Raw genomic sequence first — 20,633 nt, forward strand, 5'->3', positions numbered from 1 at the left:
GAAATCATGATTATATTTAATTTGGTAATGTTTTATAAAGTGGAATTGTGGAGAGAACATTTCTGGCAGAGAAGATGAAACATTTTAAGGCATTAAGTATAAAAAGTTATCTTTATTTCTGAAAATGTGATACCTTTAAAATAGTTGATTCATAAGATGTTCATGGCATAATTGCTGTTTATGAGATTGGAAGGGTCAGTTAGGTATTGACTATTCTGAAATGATTTAAATACCATTCATTTGAAAATCCGATTTCTTTCTAACAGCTTTTTGAGAGCATTTTTCACATCCTTGTTTCTGAAACTATATATTATTGGATTAAACATCGGAAATACAACAGTATAAAACACTGCCACCACCTTATCAGCACCTAGGGAATAGCTGGTGGTGGGACGTAAGTACATAAACAGGAGCGTTCCATAGAATAAGGTGACTGCGATGAGGTGGGAAGCGCAAGTGGAGAATGCTTTGCTTCTGCCCCCTGAGGACTTCATGCTCAAAACAGTGATGAGGATGCAGAAGTAAGAAATAAATATGACCACCAAAGTGCTCGTCTGGATGAAGCCACACAAAGCAAAGAGCAGAAGCTGATTGATGTGAGTGTCTGCACATGATAAAGCCAGGAGAGGTGGGATATCACAGAAAAAATGGTTGACAATGTTGGAGCCACAAAATGACAGCCTGAATGTGAGGCACACATGGACCAGTGATGTGGTACTTCCAATGAAATATGCCAGCACAATGAAGCAGACACATACTCTCCTAGACATCAGTGTAGAATAGAGCAGTGGGTTACAGATGGCTGCATAGCGGTCATAAGCCATTGCTGCCAGGATAAAGCACTCAGCATCAGCAAAAGAAGCAAAGAAAAACATTTGTAGTGCACATCCACAAGGAGAGATGCTTTTTCTGGTGGCTAAGAAGTTTGCCAGCATTTTAGGAGTGATTGCTGTAGAATAGCTGATGTCCAAGAAAGACAAGTTGCTAAGAAAATGATACATGGGGGTTTGAAGGCTTGAATTAATATTAACTAGAATTATTAAGAGCATATTTCCCACCATAGTTAAAGTATACACCATAAGAAATACCAAGAACAGCGTGACTCTGAGAGGGAGATAATCCGTGAATCCAACAAATAAGAACTCACTTGGCATGGTGTAATTACTCACCATCTTAGTTTTCTTGTTTTTCTCACTGGACATAGATAGCATCAGAAGACATGAGTTAACTTAAGGATGAACCAAAAGCATCTTTACTCTCTCTTCTAAGGAAGCAAACAGAAGGTCAAGAAATCACAGATATGGCATTTTTTGTAACTTTTGATTTTGTTTTTGTCATTTGATTATAGGAAGTATAATCATTAGAGATCATCATTGATAGCAGAAAATGTTATTTAGTTAATGGTGTTTTATGATGTAGTACCTTTTTAAACGCAATGCACTTTATGTGATGATATTAGTTCTTTTCAAGCTGAAGGGGATGAATGTAGCTTATGTAATGAGACCTAGTAGAATAATGAGAGTTGACAAAATCTTTAGAGGCAAAGCTCTCTCTTTGAAATGCAAACATTACATTCCTCTACATAAAGGAGAGTTGAGAAAAAATATGAAAAAATATCCACATTTAAACTATGTAATTCCACAGAAGAATATATGTGATGTTGAGAGGTTACTTAACATGTAGTTAGTAGTTAAGAGCATGGCGGTGATGCAAGAGATGGCTGGATTTACAACTTGGCTTTGCTATTTACTATTTGCGTGAACTTGGTATAGTTATTTGACTTTCTGTGATAGTTAAGATGAATAAATAAATATTCTTAGTAAGCATATATCTGTAAGTCACATACACATACAACTCACTATATAAGCATTGGTTAAATAAAATTTATTAAAAATTAATATTGACTCCATTTTGATTCTATTGTATTTTTTGTCTGAACACCATGAAATATCCAGATCATTCTTAATATTCATCTTGTCTTTGCCATCATAGATGTATTATTTGTTTTCTCTTGTAAAAATAATTCATGTGTGTCTGTGTGTTTCTCTGTGTGTGTGTGTGTGTGTGTGTGTGTGTGTGTGTGTGTGCACGTGCGTGCACCATACACAAATGTATTGCTTGGCAGAACTAAATCTTTTACTCAGACCCTATCATTGTTGGTTTCTTTTTCAAGGTTTAGTTCACTTTATTATCTCTAAAGTAAGCACTGTTTGGTGTGAGGTTCCAGAAACATTAATGTGTTTTGAAGGGCTGCATGGGGATTGGACTTCTAAACTGGATCTGTAAGGACAAACATTGTATGGAAAAATAAAAAAAAATCAAGAACAAAAAAAGTTGATATTACCGTAAATAAAAAACAATGCTAATGGAATATTCTTCAGGAAGTTAGATCATTTGGAAGTGAGAAGCGTCTACAGTGAATAACATAGGGAGTAACAAAGGAAATTATGAGATCTGTTGTCTCTATCATACCTGATAACATCAGAACCTCCTCTCTCCAGCCAAATGGCCGGAAATCTTCTAAATGTCTTGAAAAGAGAAGTCAGCCTTCTTTGTGAACTAATTTGTTTTCAAAGAGCAAATAACTTGACACGGTAAGGATGCAATGTGTGTACCTAAAGCTATAGTGAAGAAATCCCAACTCTTAAAATACTAGGAAAATGTATAAATGTGATTTCCAAACTTTATATAACATTCGAATCCTCACTTTTGGATTTAAATTTTCTCTTTTATTCCCAAAATAATGATATTGACTGAAGAATCAATCGAGGAACCCATTAAATGAGAGAAAAGGCCAAGGAGATACTGGCATAATCTTGAATAGAAAATGGTCTTTACCAGAAATATATAAAGGTAGGACCTAACAATTAATCATCTGATAAATATGACAATATTTAGTTAGATATATAGATATTTAGATCTACATGTCAAGTATATTTGTAAAAAATGCAAATGAATAATTTGTGTCACATCTGTGGTCTTTCTATGGTCACTAAGTTTTTCACCTCAAAACAAAATCAAGGAATGTTATTCTGTGTAGTGGAATACTAAGCTATGCTTCCTGCATTTGGAAGACATTTGCACAAAATCTCCCATTTATAAAAAGCCATTAGTGTCTGTGTGTGGCTCTTAGTCTCTCACTTCACTCCATGAACTTCCCATATGTCCTACGATGTTCATGGATAAACATTTCTTAGTGTATTTGGTTTGATAGGAGAAGTTAGAATTTAATAAGAGATGGCGGAAGTTGGAAGATATATCAGAAATAAATGTTGGTAGCATTTCAGCCACCATACCATATTATCTTGAAATATGGTCAAATTCTAAACTGCGTCACATCGACAGCTTTGTTTAGACTGTTCCTTTTTGTCTCAGTATGGACCAGTGTAATAGTGTAAACATTACAGAAAGACAGACTTAGACCCAACATATTATACAAAATTCTTAGAAGATTCTCATAGTACAAAGTATGCTATGCAGGAAGGATTAATTTGCCTTTTCTCAGAAGTCAACACGATACAAAATGCTTATTTATTAGAGATAGGGTAAAGATTCCTAGAGAATCAACCAGAATAAAAATAGTGCTGTGAAGTAATTTTTTTTGAACTTCCAACTGAAAGTTTAACATTAAATAACCACAAAATACCAAAGCATACCAATTTAGGATATTCTTCATCATAAGCTCCCAAAGATTATATCTAGTGAGATATCACTATCAGCACGAACCTTTGAATATAAGCGTAACAATCTAGACTGAGAATTTCAGCTCATTATATTTCCATGCTTATCTGGCTTGGATTTGGTATTTCTGGTGTAATAAAGGTCACAGTATGGAAGAATAGGGAGAAAGTAAAATTAAAAGCCTGGAGAATTGACTAATTCTGACTATACTACTACAAATTATTTCATCAGTGTGCCATCATTTCCTCATTTATAAAATTACACCTATTCTATTAAATCTTATCTCCACTATTTATTATATAGGCAAATGAGGCTGGGCCTGGTGGCTCACACCTGTAAGCCCAGCATTTTGGGAGCCCAAGGTGGTCAGATCACTTGAGGTATGGAATTTGAGACCAACCTGGTCAACATGGTGGAGCCTTGTCTCTAATAAAAATACAAGATCAGCTGGACTTGGTGGTGGGTGCCTCAGAAGGCTGAGGCAAGAGAATCACTTGAATCTGGAAGGTGGAGGTTGCAGTGAGTCAAGATCACACCACGGCACTCCAGCCTGAGCAAGACAGTAAGACTCCATCATAAAAAAAAAATCTGTAACTGCTAATAAAATGCTTATATTATTTAAATTGTTTAAATAGGATATTTGTGTCAAACACATTTTATTTTTTAATTGGAAACAACATACAGGTGAATAGACAAACAAAAATTAACAACTACCACCAAAAATAAAAACAGAAAAAAATTCACCAATCAGAAATAAAGTCTAAACACCACCACAACAGCAGCAACAAAGTTAACAACAACAAAGTCAAATGTTAACTTTTCCTTTGCCTGGATAGTTTTCATTTGGGTTTTCTATGAACTACAACTCTGGACTATTCTCATACAATATCTAGTCATCTCCATTGATTACTGATGCTGCTGCTCCTGCTTCCGATGATGATGATCATGATAAAAAAATAACTGCTAGAATTTTACGGAGAGTAGCCAAGATATTTGCTAAACATTTGGCATGTATTATTTTCTGTAAGACACATTATTATCCTTTGAACTACATATTATTATTTCTGTTTTTTTACAGATGATGAAACTAAAACATAGACATATAATTAACTAGCACAAGTTCATACAGAGAGTCAGATTTCAGTTCTTTCTTCTCAATCAAAATACTGTGCTCCCTCTGATGATAAAGTGCTTCCCACTGCTTTAGAAATTTTATGATAGGTTATTTAATTATAAAATATTAGTACCAGAAAAAAACTCTAGCAACTTTCTTTTTTTCTTGTTTTCTTTTTTTTTTTTTCTTTTTTTTTCTTTGAGGTGGATTCTCACTCTGTTGCCTAAGCTAGAGTGCAATGGTACAATCTCGGCCTACTGCAACCTCTGCCTCCCAGATTCAAGCGATCCTCCTGTCTCAGTCTCCCAAGTATTTGGGATTACAGGCACCCACCACCATGCCAGCTAATTTTTGTATTTTTATTAGAGACAAGTTTTCGTCGGTTGGTCAGGATGGTCTCAAAATCCTGACCTCAGGTGATCCACCCACCTCGGCCTCCCAAAGTGTTGGAATTACAGGCATGAGCCACTGCGCCCAGCCAACTCTAGCAGTTTTCTAATCCACACTCTTACATTTTCAATGGGATGCCTAAATCAAATTCACAGGCTCATCCAAGCAAGTGACATTTCAATTATGATTTTAATGAGTTTATATATTATATCCAAAACAAGTTATGAGATCAAAGTCCTATTTTTCTTCCTTGAGTCCCATGACACCTACAAACTATTTAAAGGAGTTTTGAAGTTAATTGTCTATTGAGAAATTGGACATCCCAGGACAACTTTCCTTTTCATAAAGGATTTATCTCACACTGCTCTGAACTAAAATCAGAAAAATCTAAAATGAGTTGGACCCCATTGGATCTTAAGGAAATCTTCTCTGACAAACCTATTTCTAAAAGACGTCTATTAATAAATTTTATTTGCCATTCTCTTTGAAGAATATATGCAGATAGCAGAAATATTAGTGTTGGTTGCACTCAATCTATTCTCTTTCCTTTATAAATAGCATTGTGCTGTGCTTACACACACAGGAATTAGAGTTAGGCAAATGAGTATAACCTCAGGTCTAAATATAATTTTCTAGAAGTCATTGAACTTCTCTATGCTTAAATTATTTGTTATACTTAATTAGTATAATAATATAACAATGAAATCAAGATTGAACTAGGTAGCTTATTATAGCATACTTAATAGAAGTTGCTATGTTGTAGATGCATCAAAATGTCTGTTACTATTGTAATTATCACTATTAATGCCATTATGATCATTTAACAATTTAATATCTGACCTTGAAATGACAAATTCTCCAAACACAAACAATTAACCACACTGTAGGTATTTATGTAGTATGTTCTTATACAATCTGAAGTTTTGGCCAACCGTGGTGGCTCATGCTTATAATCCCAGCACTTGGGAGGCCAAGGCAGGCAGATCACAAGATCAAGAGATCAAGACCAGCCTGGCCAACATGGTGAAACCTCATCTCTACTAAACGTACAAAAATAAGCTGGGCATGGTGGCAGGTGCCTGTAGTCCCAGCTGCTTGGGAGGTTGAGGCAGGAGATCGCTTGAACCCAAGAGGCAGAGGTTGCAGTGAGCTGAGATCACACCACTGCATTCCAGCCTTGCGACAGAACGAAATTCCGTCTCAAACAAACAAAATCCCTGAAGTTTGGCATCCTGCTACAGAAAAATATTATATGATTGTTTTTCCCCAAATTCGTAAACAGGCATAGTCAGTTTCGTTCTCATGGCAATAAGGTACAGAACAAATTGGGCAGTTTTTTTTTTTTTCATTTTTCTTTTTTTAATTTGTTTTTTTTTTTTTGTCCAATTGCCATAAATAAGGTAAGCTTAGGCCTATTCCAGTATCATCTTCTGGCCACTCTCTTAGCCTACATACATACACAAACTGAAGCACACACACACATACCCAGAAATAGTAGAGATACATTTTATGTGAGGTAAATTCATGATCTTTGCCACATTCACAACAAACATTTTGTTGATGCGTTAGGGGAAAAAAACCCTACCTCATCACCATCAAAACTTTGAATTGTAGAACTTATTTTGCACAATGGGCTACCAACGTTTTTCCCTAGATTTTAGAAATAAGCCTTATAAGAAATGAGTATATATATTGCAGTCTGTGACAAGTGGGACAATATCCCAAGATAATTTTCAGTCCCAGTAGGGCTTCTGACAGTTAATTACTCTCATCCTAGTGGTATAGGTATACAGCTTAGCTGATTATTTTTAGATGAAAAAATGGTAAATGATAATAACACAATTAACTATAACATAACCAGTAATAACATAACATGTCTTCATCATTGAGAGAGGCTTGATTAAAGCCATAGTCTTTTAGTTCTACCAGCAAAAAATATATATTTATCCTGTAAATACTTATTTCTATCAGTTCTCATTATGAATTCAAATACTTAATGATACTTTGAAGTATTTAGTTACATCGTGGAATTCTAAAGTAAAAGTTCACTATACTGAGAAGAATTTCAGTACTCTAATCTTTGCTTGCTTTCCATTGTTGGAGTGAATAGAAAGAAATATGCCTTGAATGTTAAGCTACAGGAGTAAACACTGGTGATTCCGACAACCTAGATTTGAATGGTAGTCGTGCAACTGCACGGCTATGGGACCTTGAACTACTTACTCAATCTAATGTTTACTAATTTTTAAATTTTGAATAATAATTGCAAACATCAAATTCTTATCAAGATTGAGATAACTCAATATCACTTGTTCAGCAGATGGTACTCGTTCCATGACTCTTAGTTTTCTCTAACAGTTATAGCAGCATATGCAAAAGTATTTCTTAATACTTGATAACACTGCTCTAGATTGTAACATTCTTTAAATGATAGTCTACACTTTATGATTCTTAAGATAGATTGACAGACTAGAAAGTGGATAAATACAGAATCTGACCTTGCCTCTTTTTTTTTTTTTTTTAAGACAGAGTCTCCTTCTGAATTTTCTATACCTGGTAGAAAAATTGAAATCAGTTTTGTGGCTTATAGAAGGGCTTTTTATATAATAAGTAGACCTAGGTTAGAAATAGAAGGTTTAAACAAAGTTGTCAACCTTTAAGAGCATCCAGTGAATGATTCAATAGTGCATTCATTTATATAGAAGAGGAATGTTATTTCTAAAACTGAAAGCAGCTTATTCATAGGTTGTGGCCTTTATGTGGTAGGCAACATAAGGTTTAGAAAAAGATGCAATCAGGCAAGAAAAAGAAATAAACAGTACTTAATAGGAAAAAAGGAAGTCAAATTATTGCTATTTGTAGATGACATGATTGTATATTTAGAAGACTCCATCGTCTCAGCCCAAAATCTCCTTAAGATGGTAAGCAACTTCAGCAAAGTCTCAGGACACAAAATCAATGTGCAAAAATCACAAGCATTCTTATACACCAAAAACAGACAAACAGAGAGCCAAATCATGAGCGAACTCCCATTCACAATTACTACCAAGGGAATAAAATACCTAGGAATGCAACTAACAAAGGAAGTGAAGGACCTCTTCAAGGAGAACTACAAACCACTTCTCAAGGAAATAAGAGAGGACACAAAGAGGCTCATGGTTAGGAAGAATCAATATCATGAAAAATGGCCATACTGCCCAAAGTAATTTATAGATTCAATGCTATCCTTATCAAGCTACCATTGGCTTTCTTCATAGAACTGGGAAAAACCACCTTAATTCATACAGAACCAAAAAAGAGCCAGCATAGCCAAGACAATCCTAAGCAAAAAGAACAAAGCTGGAGGCATCACGCTATCTGACTTCAAACTACTACAAGCTTACATTAATCAAAACAGCGTGGTACTGGTACCAAAACAGAGATACAGACCAATGGAACAGAACAGAGGCCTCTGAAAAAAATGCCACACACCTACAACCATCTGATCTTTGACAAACCTGAAAAAACAAGCAATGGGGAAAGAATTCCCTGTTTAATAAACGATGTTGGAAAAACTGGCTAACCACGTGCAGAAAGCTGAAACTGGACCCATTCCTTACACTTTATACAAAAACTAACTCCAGATGAATTAAGGATTTAAATATAAAACCTAACACCATAAAAACCCTAAAGGAAAACCTAGGCAATAGAATTCAGGACATAGGCATACACAAGGACTTCATGACAAAACACCAAAAGCAATGGCAATAAAAGCCAAAATAGACAAATGAGATCTAAGTAAACTTAAGAGCTTCTGTGCAGCAAAAGAAACTATCACTAGATTGAACCAGCAACCACCAGAATGGAAAAAAATTTTTGCAAGTTACCTATCTGACAAAGGACTAATATCCAGAATCTACAAAGAACTAAAATGAATGTACAAGAAAAAAAACAACCCCATCAAAAAGTGGGTGAAGGATATGAACAGGCACTTTTCAAAAGAAGACATTTATGCAGCCAACAAACATGAAAAAATGCTCATCATCAATGGTCATTAGAGAAATGCAAATCAAAACCACATTGAGATACCGTCTTATGCCAGTTAGAACAGCAATCATTAAAAAATGTGGAGACAGCAGATGCTGGAGAGGATGTGGAGAAATAGGAACACTTTTACACTGTTAGTGGGAGTGTAAATTAGTTCAACCATTGTGGAAGACAGTGTGGCAATTCCTCAAGGATCTAGAAATAGAAATTCCATTTGACCCAGCAATCTCATTACGGGGTGTATACCCAAAGGATTATAAAGTGTTCTCTTACAAAGACAGATGCATATGTATGTTCATTGCAGCACTGTTTGCAATAGCAAAGACTTAGAACAAACCCAAATGCCCATCAATGATAGACTGGATAAAGAAAATGTGGCACATATACACAATGCAATACTATATAGCCATAAAAAAGGACAAGTTCATGTCCTTTGCAGGGACATGGATAAATCTGGAAACCATCATTCTCAGCAGACTGACACAGGAACAGAAAACCAAACACCGCATATTCTCACTTATAAGTGAGTGTTGAACAATGAGAACACATGGACACAGGGAGGGGAACATCACACACTGGGGTCTGTTGTGGGGTGAGGGGCTAGAGGAGCAATATCAGGTGGTGGGGAGGTTGGAGAGGGATAACATTAGGAGAAATGCCTAATGTAGGTGATGGGGGGATGGAGGCAGCAAACCATCATGTTATCTTTATACCTATTTAACAATCCTGTAGGATCTATACATGTACCCCAGAGCTTAAAATATAATTAAAAAAAAAAGAAAAAGATGCTTCCACGTAAGGAATCACAATAAGCCCCAGATGACTGGACCTACAGACACAAGGATTCTAAATCGCTGATATTCTCAGTTTTCCATATTATGTTCTGTCTTCAATATGGTAGATAATCGTATTCTTTAATGGGATAATGAAAGACAATTTGATTTTTTTTTCCAGAGCCAGAAATTTACAAATTTAGAGACCAATATTGACATTTTTTTGTTTCTCCTCCTAAGAAAAAGTAAAATAATTGAGAAAGTTTGCTTTTCTTTTGCAGATTAGGGAGGGGGAGAAAATACTATACAGATTAAAAGCTACAAGTACTACAAGAAAATACTATACAGATCAAAAGCTATGGTACCATGAGTGGTACTGTAAGGGAACCACCAGAGCCAAATTATAACTTAGAAACTTCATCATCAATATATTGTTAAATATTAGTATTGTACAGTAAAAGATAAACTCAACTGTCTGAAGTCTTCAGAACTGGTCCAGACAACCTCTGAAACATTGGAATACCCTGTCTGATAAGGGCATTTTTATATCCTTTGCCCTAGTTTACACTGATGATATGATTTATTCTGAATGCCTGTTTTTGTGTACCTGGGGCTTTTGGGTTATGTTGTATTAGTTTGGGCCATTAAAGACTGCATATCTAAAATCAGGTAAGGGGGTTCTCCAGGCCTATGTGACTGACCCTCAACAAAACCCTGGACACAAAGACTTGGTAAGCTTCTCTGATTGGCAATATTCCATACTTGTTATCAGACAATACTTCTCAGAGAATTAAGTATTGCCTGTGTGATTCTACTTTAGAGGACAAGTGGAAGCTCATACTTGGTTCTCCTGGAAACTGACCTATACATTCTTTTCCTTCTAGAATTTAATCTGTATATTTTTGCAACAGGTTCACTGTGTACTGGTTACATGCTTCTCTGGGTTCAGTAAGACAGAACACCCATACAAACAAGTAACATGAAGCAGGCAGCAAAGGACAACAGAAGCCTAGGATTTATTGAAAGCTGGGCTTCCAAAATTCAGGAAAGAGGCCCAGAGTGAATGGCATCTCATCTGCATATGCCTCACTTGCACTGCAGCTGAGGGGACCCCGAAAGCAGCCTATCCTGTTTTGTACCCTGGGGTTGCAGGGATTGGTGGTCCAAAGCCTTGAAGGACAACCTGTTTCTAAGGTGAAGGAGGCATTGGCCAGAAGAACACAGGCTCTGTTCCAGCTGCCTCCCCTGTCTCAGATGTTGTATTTCCAGCAGATTCTAGAGTTATTTTTGTGAATTACACATGAAGAAGGAGGGTCAACTGGATTGCTCAAAGGCTACCTTGAAAACTTTTCTGCAATCTTGAGTTATAATAAACTATAACCGTAAGCATAATAGCTTGTATGAGTTCTGTGAGTTCTCTTAGTGAATCATTGAAACTGACGATAGTCTTTGGGACCTCTGATACAAGTACTAAGTTCTAAAAATGTCCTCAAGTGTTTTTTTTTAAAATAAGATTTCAACCTTCTTTATTTTTATGTAAGATATATAAAAAATATAAGATAGTTATAAAATTTTTACTATAAAATATGCAAATATTTGGCTTATTCTAAAAATGTTGATATAAACCAGAAAGAAAAGAAATACTTATAAACTCACCACTGAAATTAAGTAAAAAGCAAAGAAGCCTAAATATTGCCAAAATTAGAAATTCTCTATGATCATCCTCATTATCTTGCTTCCCTGACAGTGGCAGCTACTTTTCTGCATTATTCCCTAGATTTCAATTTTAAGAATAATTTCATCTATAATCCTAAAACTATTCTTTTAATAAATCTACTTTTTAAAATTTTTGAACATTGTAAATATGATATAATGTTTTTCATCTACAGTGCTTATGTTTTTCTTTAATACTGTGTTTCTGGCTGGGTGCTGAGGCTCATGCCTGCCTCTACTAAAAATGCAAAAATTAGCTGAGCGTGGTGGTGGGCACCTGTAATCCCAGCCACTTGGGAGGCTGAGGCAGGAGAATGGTTTGAACTTGAAAGGCAGAGATTGCAGTGAGCCTAGATTGTGCCATTGCACTCCAGCGTGGGTGACAGAGCAAGACTCCGTCTCCTTCTACCCAGAATTTATATGTGTGTGTGTGTGTGTGTGTGTGTGTGTGTGTGTGTGTGTGTGTGTAGTTTCTATCATTCTTCCATGTTCATACATATTTCTTCACTCTGTAACTTCACAATTTGTAGTATTCTTTTCCTTTGCTGTATTATAATTAAATTGCCTATTACCTAATTTTATAACCAATGCAACTATGAATGTTATTTTACCTGTACAAGAGTCTGCATTGATTTCATATAGGGTATACATAGTTCAACTTTAAAATATAGCAAATTATTTTCTAAATTTCTTGTTCATACCTACACTCTCAACAACAGAACATAACACTTCAGGTTACTTATACTTGCTAATACTTTTCATTCTCTGAAATTTAACATTTTCTGCCATCGTAATAGAAGTGGCAGATATTTTAAATCTTAGCATACCTGGAATAATTTGTTGTGTATTATATGAGGTAGAGATCTTAGATAGGATTTTTTCACAGTTATTTAAAAAATGCGTGTTCTCAATTTTCATCATTGCTAGCTTTCCTTCCTTATCACAGCATTGATATAGGCTTACTTGATACTTCTTCAAGAATGTCTTGGCCCTTTTTGTTCTGGGTTATTACTAAAAAAATTATAACCAGCTTGTAACATTAATTGAGAATATTATTAAAATACTGTTTGGAATTATATTTACAAACCAATATTGTAAAAAGTATATTTTTGTAAGAATCATCCTCATAAACATGTAGTCACTGATTGTTTACATGATTGATGATCTTTTAATCATATTTCATAATTGGCTCCATAAAAGTTTAGAGTATCTGCTGTTAATTATATTTCCTAAGGGTATTGCATGCTATAGAAGTTTTCCTTTAAAAATTAACGTTAAATCATTTCTGCTACAGCAAGGAAATACAACTAACCTCCAGACACTGATTCTATATACAGCAACCCAATGTCTTTTATTAATTCAGATAATGTGTCATTTTATCGCCTTGCATGAGTCTATTTCTTAGACATCTTTTAAAGTTTTGTGTTTATTTGGTTTTGTTTTTCCTCAGCCTCCAATAAATTATTACCTTATTACTTAGAATTGGAGATATTGAACAGTGTTGTCATTAATTTTAAAGTGAATACCATTTAACTTTTTACCAGCCTTGATCATAAAATGTACATTTATTTTAAAATTCTAATTGAAGTTGTGATTGAGCCTTTCAATGTCCTGAACCGTTATTGTCATAAAGGAAGATATAAAAATCCCATTTGTAATCATAAGTTATTTAAAAGTTCAAGCAATTAAATAATGAAATTTTAGCCATTAAATTTGATGCACAAGAAGACCACGGCTTTAAAGGTTTTCCACTACTATTGAAAGCATTGTCATTTCAATATTTTATATGGAAATTTTCAGCGTTAATTCTGTCACCTTTTGAGACAAATTAACCATTCAAAACGAATGCCCAATAAACTCATTACTAATAATATTTGAGGCATTTTAGCTTGAATTCAAAGAATATATAGAGCAAATATTATTATTATCATTTTGTTTATTTATTTATTTATTTTTTTTTTTAGAAGGAGTCTCACTCTGTGGCCCAGGATGGAGTGCAGTGGGGCCACCTCAGCTCACTGCAACCTCCGCCTCCCAGGTTCAAGCAATTCCTTGCATCAGCTTCCTGAGTAGCTGGGACAACAGGTGTCTGCCACCGTGCCCAGCTAATTTTTGTATTTTTAGTAGGGACGGGATTTCACCATGTTGGCCAGGATGGTTTCGATCTCCTGACCTTGTGATCCACATGCCTCTTCCTCCCAAAGTACTGCGATTACAGGTGTGAGCCATGGTGCCCACTGTGAGCAATTATTATTGAAAGGATAAATATAAGCAATTATTATCCTTAGAGAAAACCGAACATATGGTAAAGAAATTAAGACTCCTCTAGAATTTTCTTTACTCTAACAAATCCCTTTGAAAATTGTGAATTATTTCATTTTGCATTGGGGAAAACATCGAGTTCAGCATCAGAATGTTTTTTTTGACTATGCTGTTTTTATTCAGTTTCAAGGGAAATCAACAGATATTCCAATCATTTAATGAATCATATCTTATCTATTCTTCTCTATTTAAAAACCCACATGTAGATTTCAACAGCAAAATGACCAAAAGACCAAGTTTTCTTCATTCTTCTTTGCAATTTATTATATGCATTTGTCTTAATAACACAAAGAAGCTTGTTAGAGTAAAACATTAGAATCCTGAAGTCAATCCTCATATAGATGACTTCCACAAACATGCTTCCATTATCAGAAGTAATAAAATATGAATATAATCATTTATAAAACTGACTTTATTAAATATTTTTGAAAATTTTAAATGAGTTAAATCTATTAATTTTTTATTCATTATTATATTCAAAAATATTTTTTGAAAGCCTGCTATGTGGCAGACACTATTTAATTAGCCTAGTCAATAACTGCAAAGATGCGTGCTCTAAAATAGTTTATTAGAAAGGTAAAAGAAAGATGTAATAACTGAAAATCATGGATTCTATTATTATATCCTGTGAAGGTAATTAAATAGGATTTTGTAATTAAGGGCTTCACTCAATCTTTGATGTTCAGATTTTGTTTTGTTTTGTTTAATTTTAGCTATATAAAGCACAAAAATCTTATATAATAAAATCAAGATGTGGAAATACAAGTCAACAAAATAGTGTCATTTTTATCATGTAACTCAATGACTACCAAAGATATTTACTTTCTTTGAAAAGTAACTATTCAAACTTTTTTTACACTTTTTCTCTTTCTTCCTCTTCTTATTCCTATTCTTATTCTTACCTTCTTGTTCTTCTTCTCCTTATTTTCTTCTTGTTGGTAGTTGAATAAGTGACGTGAAAATCTAGAACTTACTCAACATTTTAAAAACTGCAACGTTCTCCCGATCAGTACACAACTTAAACCCAGTCAAGAGACTACAAGTGTAAAAACACTAATCTCTTATGCACCTTCCCTGAAAGTCAATACCTTTATTTCTTCATGAGATAATTAGAAGGAGATAATTATCTTGAATTTTAGCTTTAATTCCAAGAATATGTAGAGCCATCATTATTTTATTTGTTTGTTTATTTTTTTGAGATGGAGTCTCACTCTGTGGACCAGGATGGAGTGCAGTGGTGCGATCTCAGCTCACTGCAAACTTGGCCTAGCAGATTCAAGCAATTTACCTGTTTTAAGATTCCCATTGGTCATTAAAGCCTTTGTAATCTGTTAGAAAATACAATTACATATATTGCTATGTCATCAGATCATCAGGTTCAAAGATTATACACTTATATGTCTTAAAAATAAACTGAATGTTTAATTCATTCAAGACTTCCTTTATAAAAGATTATTTCTTTTATATTAATATAAAATGATATATATATATATATGACTATATATATCAGAATCTAGATAGGAGTCAAAGAATAATATGACAAATCATTTTTTAAGTTTTTGGGTTTGGAAGTAATGGTACCTAATTGAGATGCAATGGTATTATTTATAGGTACATTCTTTAATCGATGGTAAGATGTAAAATTAGGTGTCAAAAGTTATAAGAAACTTATAATCCAATTACTACATTTCTGTGTGTTAACAAAGGAATTTCTGTATATCTGGCATTATTTGCATGTGTATTATTTAGTATAATTTGTTTTAGAATATAAAGAGTCTTACTACCCCCTCTTCATATACATAATAATTTGATTTAAACTTGAAATTTAAATTTGAAATCTAAGGTATTAGTATTGCATTATTTGAAAGTTCTTAAGTTTAGTTCTAAGTATGATTTATTAAATATATGTGATGTGTTTTATTTTCATTAATTTGATGCATTCAAATTAAAAAAGACATAAAATATAAAATTTATAACTTCCATTTAAACTGTATGAAGATTTTTAATTAACTACTTTTGTAAATGAGAATAGTCATTGTGCAAAGGCCCCTCAGAAGTGACTGTTAAATTTTACTAAGTATATGTAGAAAGCAAGCCTTAAATATCAACTTAACAGTTTCAAGATTTTACAATGTCCCATCTTAATAACTGAAGAGATTTTGAATAGACTTTCATGTAAATGATACCACCTTTCCCCATCTAAAATATGAGAGAAATAATTATGACTATCTCAACAAGTGGGATGCAAGGCTGGTTCAACATACACAAGTCTATAAACGTAATTCACCACATAAACAGAACCAAAGACAAAAACCACATGACTATCTCAATTGATGCAGAGAAGGCCTTTGACAAAATTCAACAGCCCTTTATGCAAAAAACCCTCAATAAGCTAGGTATTGACAGAACGTATCTCAAAATAATAAAAGCTTTTTACGACAAACCAACAGCCAATATCATACTGAATGGGCAAAAACTGGAAGCATTCCCCTTGAAACCTGGCACTAGACAAGGATGCCCTCTCTCACCACTCCTATTCAATATAGGACTAGAAGTTCTAACCAGAGCAATCAGGCAGGAAAAAGAAATAAAGGGTATTCAAATAGGAAAGGAGGTAGTCAAATTGTCTCTATTTGCAGACGACATGATTGTATATCTAGAAGACCTATCGTCTCAGCCCAAAATCTCCTGAAACTGATAAACAACTTCAGCAAAGTCTCAGGATAAAATCAATGTGCAAAAATCACACGCACTCCTATATACCAGTAACAGACTTAAAGAGAGCCAAATCAAGGATGAACTGTCATTCACAATTGCCACAAAGAGAATAAAATACCTAGGAATACAACTAACAAAGAAAGTAAAGAACTTCTTCAAGGAGAACTACAAGCCACTGCTCAACGAAATAAGAGAGGACACAAACAGATGGAGAAACATACCATGTTCATGGTTTGTAAGAATCAGTATCATGAAAATGGCCATACTACCCAAAGTAATTTACAGATTCAACGCTATCCCCATCAAGCTACCAATGACCTTCTTCACAGAACTGGAAAAAAACACCTTAAACTTCATATGGAACCAAAAGAGAGCCTGCACAGTCAAATCAATTCTAAGCAAAAAGAACAAAGCGGGAGGCATCACACTACTGGACTTCAAACTATACTACAAGGCTACAGTAATCAAAACAGCATGGTACTGGTACCAAAACAGAGATATAGATCAATGGAACAGAACAGAAGTCTCAGAGGCAACACAATATATCTACAACCATCTGATCTTTGACAAACCAGAAAAAAACAAGCAACGGGGAAGGGAAAGGATTCCCTGTTTAATAAAGGGTGTTGGGAAAACTGGCTAGCCATGTGCAGAAAGCAGAAACTGGACCCCTTCCTGACACCTTACACTAAAATTAATTCCAGATGGATTAAAGACTTAAACATAAGACCTAACACCATAAAAACCCTAGAAGAAAATCTAGGCAAAACCATTCAGGACATAGGTGTAGGCAAGGGCTTCATGACCAAAACACCAAAAGCACTGACAACAAAAGCCAAAATAGACAAATGGGACCTAATCAAACTCCGCTGCTCCTGCACAGCAAAAGAAACAGTCATTAGAGTGAATCGGCAACCAACAGAATGGGAAAAAATTTTTGCAGTTTACCCATCTGACAAAGGGCTGATATCCAGAATTTACAAAGAACTAAAACAGATTTACAAGAAAAAAACAAACAAGCCCATTCAAAAGTGGGCAAAGGATATGAACAGATACTTTACAAAAGAAGACATACATGAGGCCAACAAACATATGAAAAAATGCTCACCATCACTGATCATCAGAGAAATACAAATCAAAACTACATTGAGATACCACCTCACGCCAGTTAGAATGGCGATCATTAAAAAATCTGGAGACAACAGATGCTGGAGAGGATGTGGAGAAATAGGAACACTTTTACACTGTTGGTGGGAGTGTAAATTAGTTCAACCATTGTGGAAGACCGTGTGGCCATTCCTCAAGGACCTAGAAATAGAAATTCCATTTGACCCAGCAATCCCATTACTGGGTATATATCCAAAGGATTATAAATCGTCCTACTATAAGGACATGTGCACACAAATGTTCATTGCAGCACTGTTTACAATAGCAAAGACCTGGAACCAACCCAAATGCCCATCGATGATAGACTGGACAGGGAAAATGTGACACATATACACCATGGAATATTATGCAGCCACCAAAAACGATGAGTTTGTGTCTTTTGTAGGGACATGGATGAACCTGGAAACCATTATTCTCAGCAAACTGACAAGAGCAGAAGATCAAACACCGCATGTTCTCACTCATAGGCAGTTGTTGAACACTAAGAACACATGGGCACAGGGACCGGGGCACTACACACTGGGGTCAGTTGGGGGGAAATAGGGGAGGGACGGTGGGGGGTGGGGAGTAGGGGTGAGATAGCAAGGGGAGAGATGCCAGATGTAGATGATGGGGAGGAAGGCAGCAAATCACACTCCCACGTGTGTACCTATGCAACAACCTTGCATGTTCCACCTGCCTCAGCCTCCCAGAGTGCTGGGATTACAGGCGGGAGCCACTGCGCCCAACCCCAATTTCTGCTTTCTCCCATCCTTTTCTATCTGTAAAGCCAACCTCCTTTGCTCAACTCAGTGATCTCTTATCCTATTTTATGGAAGTACATGTTACCCAATTCTAGAATTGCAAATAAACACCAATTCTATATTTAAAATAATTGGTGGTAGCTTTGCCTTTTGACAGGGAAGAATACCAATTTGGTGTTGGGCTATGTATCCAATTGGAATAAGCTAAAAATACAGAGAAACAATGTACATGGTCAATACATAACATTTTCACTGACTTTAAATGGGACTTTAAAGTAACATAGACATCAGAAATCACTTTATGATACCAGTGCTAAATAATCTCACTCTGTCATCAAGGCTGGAGTGCAGTGGCATGACCACTGCTCACTGCAACCTCAGCCTCTGGATTCAAGCAATTCTCATGCCTCAGCCTCCTGAGTAGCTGGGATTATAGGCATGTGCCACCAGGCTCCACTAATTTTTTTTGTATTTTTAGTAGAGACAGAGTTTCGCCGTGTTGGCCAAGCTACTGTGAAACTTCAGACATCAACTAATCCGCCTGCCTTGGCCTCCCAAAATGTTGAGATTACAGGCGTGAGCTGCCACCCTCAGCCTGTGTTTAATTTTCTTTTGTGACTTAAGTCCCTGCCTTTAGAGAATTGACTCCTCAATTAACATTTATTATCTAGTCCCCATGATCACCCAATCTGCTTGAAGGAAAACCAAATAAAAATGCAGGTTCATGTATTTAATCAGAAAGTTAAATCTCAACATCTTTCCAGTGGATAATTCAACTTTACACTGCATTTTGAAAATAGTTTTTTTTTTTTTAATATTTTTAGCCTACAAGTGAGAATCCCACATAAAAAAGAAAATAATAGACTTCTTTCATAAAACTCCATATGGGAAGGAAGTTATAAAGATTTTTATGCTGTTTTTCACTTCAGTGGACAGGTACCTTTTCTGCTACATAGGATTAATTTGATAATGTCCTTTGTAACTAAAATAGGTGCTCAGATTACTTTAAAACATTAAATAGCATTCTTAAGGATATAATAGATGTCAAAATATTTGTTACTTGAAATGATTACTATTATTGCAGTGGGGGTCATGTGTAAATTTTAGAGTTAAATGTGTAGGGTAGATTTGAGGGCAAGAGAAAAATGTATTTGAGTGAAACCCACATACCTTCATAGAAAATAGGAGTGATTTTAGCAGTAACGTGTCACATTTGAATAAGGGTTGGTATAGAAAAAATTGTACAACGTTTGCATATTTACAGAAACTGAAGAATGTGGACTTAGACCAGAAATTTGAAAGACCTACGACCCAGATTCAATAGAGACAATTTTTTATTAAATTCACATGCTGATCCATTTGCCTTCTAATCATTCTTCAGTAACTCTAATTACTATGCCATATTATGCTAGGTTATTTCCATATGTGAATATCCTTATTAACATTTCTATTTTTTATATAAACTTTCAAAGAGAGAAACATTTTCTTCTCATACAAAGTTTACATAAAATACATTTCTAATAAATGACCAAAAAAAATTATACCTCAAAGACTCAGTTCATCCTATTGGGATTAGCAGACACAGGTACCCTGTTGGCTGTTTCTTGGAATTAGCTTGATAGTGGACACTAGTATAACAATCATTTGGTTCACTTTTAAAACATTGCTAAACCATTTTTAAGGATATGATAGATGCCAAATACTGAGTATTTGAAATGGTCACTGTTATCGCCGCTTAGGGCTACACATAAGCCATTCTCAGGAGATGAAATATGAACTTTGGAGTTGAAGAATGTACAGAGAGGTTTTCAGAAAAGAGAGAAATGTATTTGAGTTAAATTCGCATACCTTGCTCTGAGAATGAGATAAATTTTAGTAAGAATATTTTTATCCTTTTACATTCTGGATGTGGGCTAGTATAGAAACAATAGAACAAAGTATTTGCATTTGCAGAAATTGAGAATGTGGACTTAAGCTAGTGATTTC

At 34.9% G+C, this 20,633-nt stretch overlaps 1 protein-coding gene across 1 annotated transcript; it reads right to left on the bottom strand.

Moving 5' to 3' along the window:
- Positions 1–205: 205 nt before the first annotated feature.
- LOC116554441 (olfactory receptor 5AS1) lies at positions 206–1,165 on the bottom strand. The gene has a single exon (XM_032282411.1). It carries the CDS (start codon positions 1,152–1,154, stop codon positions 237–239), a length of 918 nt encoding a protein of 305 aa, XP_032138302.1. The 5' UTR covers positions 1,155–1,165; the 3' UTR covers positions 206–236.
- Between the last annotated feature and the right edge of the window lie 19,468 nt (positions 1,166–20,633).

The sequence above is a fragment of the Sapajus apella genome, unplaced genomic scaffold (genome assembly GCF_009761245.1).
Source record: "Sapajus apella isolate SASKATOON/1434 unplaced genomic scaffold, GSC_monkey_1.0 scaffold14, whole genome shotgun sequence".
NCBI lineage: Eukaryota > Metazoa > Chordata > Mammalia > Primates > Cebidae > Sapajus > Sapajus apella.